At 48.0% G+C, this 2,981-nt stretch overlaps 1 protein-coding gene across 1 annotated transcript; it reads right to left on the bottom strand.

Moving 5' to 3' along the window:
* Window positions 1–945: 945 nt before the first annotated feature.
* Window positions 946–2,386, bottom strand: LOC112206063 (olfactory receptor 1P1-like). The gene is given in 2 exon segments (XM_054671215.2): window positions 946–1,902; window positions 1,904–2,386. Coding segments are annotated over 2 exon segments (1,008 nt in total). The 5' UTR covers window positions 2,255–2,386; the 3' UTR covers window positions 946–1,245.
* Between the last annotated feature and the right edge of the window lie 595 nt (window positions 2,387–2,981).

The following is a 2,981-nucleotide window of genomic DNA, read 5'->3' as shown; positions in this document are numbered from 1 at the left end:
CTCAGCTGCAGGTCTGTTGGAATACCCTGCTGTGTGAGGTGTCAGTGTGCCCCTGCTGGGGGGTGCCTCCCAGTTAGGGGTCAGGGACCCACTTGAGGAGGCAGTCTGCCGGTTCTCAGATCTCCAGCTGCGTGCTGGGAGAACCACTGCTCTCTTCAAAGCTGTCAGACGGGGACATTTAAGTCTGCAGAGGTTACTGCTGTCTTTTTGTTTGTCTGTGCCCTGCCCCCAGAGGTGGAGCCTACAGAGGCAGGCAGTCCTCCTTGAGCTGTGGTGGGCTCCGCCCAGTTGGAGCTTCCCGGCTGCTTTGTTTACCTAAGCAAGCCTGGGCAATGGCGGGCGCCCCTCCCCCAGCCTCGCTGCCGCCTTGCAGTTTGATCTCAGACTGCTGTGCTAGCCATCAGCGAGACTCCGTGGGCGTAGGACCCTCCGAGACAGGTGCGGGATATAGTCTCCTGGTGCGCCGTTTTTTAAGCCCCTGGGAAAAGCGCCGTATTCGGGTGGGAGTGACCCGATTTTCCAGGTTCTGTCCGTCACCCCTTTGACTCAGAAAGGGAACTCCCTGATCCCTTGCACTTCCCAAGTGAGGCAATGCCTTGCCCTGCTTCGGCTCGCACATGGTACGTGCACCCACTGACCTGCGCCTACTGTCTGGCACTCCCTAGTGAGATGAACCTGGTACCTCAGATGGAAATGCAGAAATCACCCTCTTCCGCGTCGCTCACGCTGGGAGCTGTAGACCGGAGCTGTTCCTATTCGGCCATCTTGGCTCCTCCCCAAGAGAGAGCTTTGTTTTAATAGCTGCAAATATTTTTGATTCATAACCTTGAGACAATTTGTATAATTTCCTATTTTTGTAGGAAAACATACTTGTTCACTTAAAGTTGTAAAGTCTTTCTTTGCCATCTGATATTGACTTTATTGCTAATATTGTTATTAGCCCCCTTTCCATGACTTCATTAAGTTTTAATAAACTAGCATATAACAGGCTACACGGGCTTTTAGAATTAAAAGCATTGCAAAAGTCACGCCTCCTTGTGAAAAATTATTAATAAGTTAAGGCACTCCTCACAGATGAAGCATGAAGCAAAATCTTGATTTTCCTTCAAACTTGCAGTGCGCATTCAGGGAGGGGAGTGCTGAGAAGGGATATGTGGGATTCAGAAATTACACACTTGAGGTAGAAATTTCTGTCAAGCCCCTCACTGGAGGGGATGGAGAACACCTTGGGTTTCTCAGCAGAAGTCACTGGCCCCGTGAGAAGGAGACCCTGCCCTTGAGAAGTCTAACCACCACAGCCTTCATGTCCTTGTTCCGCAGGCTGTAAATAAAGGGGTTCAGCAGGGGAGTCACCACTGTGTACATGACAGCAGCCACTGTATCCTCCTTTACTGAGTTGGAGGAAGAGGATGAGGGGCACAGATAAGCCCTGATCACTGTCCCAAAGAACAAAGCAACAACAATGAGGTGAGAGCCGCAGGTAGAGAAGGCCTTGCACCTTCCCTGGGCAGAGGGGGCCCTGAGGATGGCTGAAACAATGCGGATATAAGAGACCAGGATGAGCATAAAAGGGATTAAAATGACTGCTCCCCCTAGGAAGAGGAGCACAAGCTCATTGACCTGGGCGTCAGAGCAAGACACCTTCATCAGCGGTCCCAAATCACAGAAGAAGTCAGGAAGGATCTTAGAGCAGAAGGAAAGCCAGAATATGAGGAAGGTGTGAGTCATGGCGACAAGACTCGTGAGGGTCCAGCAGGCTGTCACCAGGAGGGCACAGCGGTGGAGGCTCATGATCATCATATAGTGGAGCGGGTGGCAAATGGCCACATAGCGGTCATAGGCCATTGTAGCCAGGAGAAAGATGTCCATGTCCCCAAAAGTCAAGAAGTAGAGCTGTGCCGAAGAAGTAGAGCTGTGCCAAACACCCTGCGTAGGAAATGGACCTGCTCTGGGTCTGGATGTTCACCAGGGCCTTGGGCACAGTGGTGGAGGTGAAAAAGATGTCTGCACACGACAAGCTGGCAAGGAAGAAGTACATAGGGGTGTGGAGGTGTGTGTCGGTGCCAATGGCCAGGACAATGAGCAGGTTCCCAGCCACAGTGACCACGTACATCCACAGAAACAGCAGGAAGAAGATGTGTTGCTGCTGTGGCTGGTCTGAGAGTCCCCAGAGGAGGAACTCAAAGGTGCTAGTCTGATTCCCTCCTTCCAGGAGCTCAGAGGTCGGAGGAAAAAAATCTTGAGTGAGCCCCATTAGAATTCTATAAAAATGTTTTACTTTAGATTGGTGAGCATGCTATTCTCTGAGCTTTAAGGAAGAAGAAGAAGAAAGAAAGAAAGTGTACTTTTATTGGCCATCTACTATGTGCACTGTAAATTTTTACTGAAATACACTATGCTAGAAAGTGTGTGAGATACAACATAAGGTAATTAAAATACATTTCTCGTTTTTCTACACTCTTTTCCATCCCAAATTTCTTTAGTTGTACTCTCAGAGGAGTTAAGATGCTTTCATTCATTAATTTTACAGAAATTAATTACTGACTCTGGACCTGGCACAGTGATAACCCTTAACCTCAGGGAATTTTCGATCTAATGGGCTAGACATAACTGCTTCTATTAAAATCTTATATGAGTTGGATACAAGTTTTCCAGCCATTCACCTGCTTTCAAACCACTCTCAGACCCCAAGACTGCACCTGTTCTGATTAATCAAGCCCAAAACTCAATATTCTCTGAAGATGCAATTTCATATTATCTATTCTTCTGGAAACCAATTCAACAATCAACTATTTAGAGAATATGATTTGTTCTTTGGAGTTTCACTGACACCTCAAAAAGTAACCTGTATATAGTGGGTATTTACTAGTCTCCAGAATCTTAAACCGGACAGGACCGAATGTGTCCTGAAAGAGAAGCTGAAGGCCAAAACTCAGCAATCAGGTAACTCAACCCAGGGTTACCACTGGAGAAGCAGGTAG

Source organism: Pan troglodytes, chromosome 19 (assembly GCF_028858775.2).
Source record: "Pan troglodytes isolate AG18354 chromosome 19, NHGRI_mPanTro3-v2.0_pri, whole genome shotgun sequence".
NCBI lineage: Eukaryota > Metazoa > Chordata > Mammalia > Primates > Hominidae > Pan > Pan troglodytes.
The sequence above is the reverse complement of the archived record's forward strand: the minus strand, read 5'-3'. Positions and strand labels throughout refer to the sequence as shown.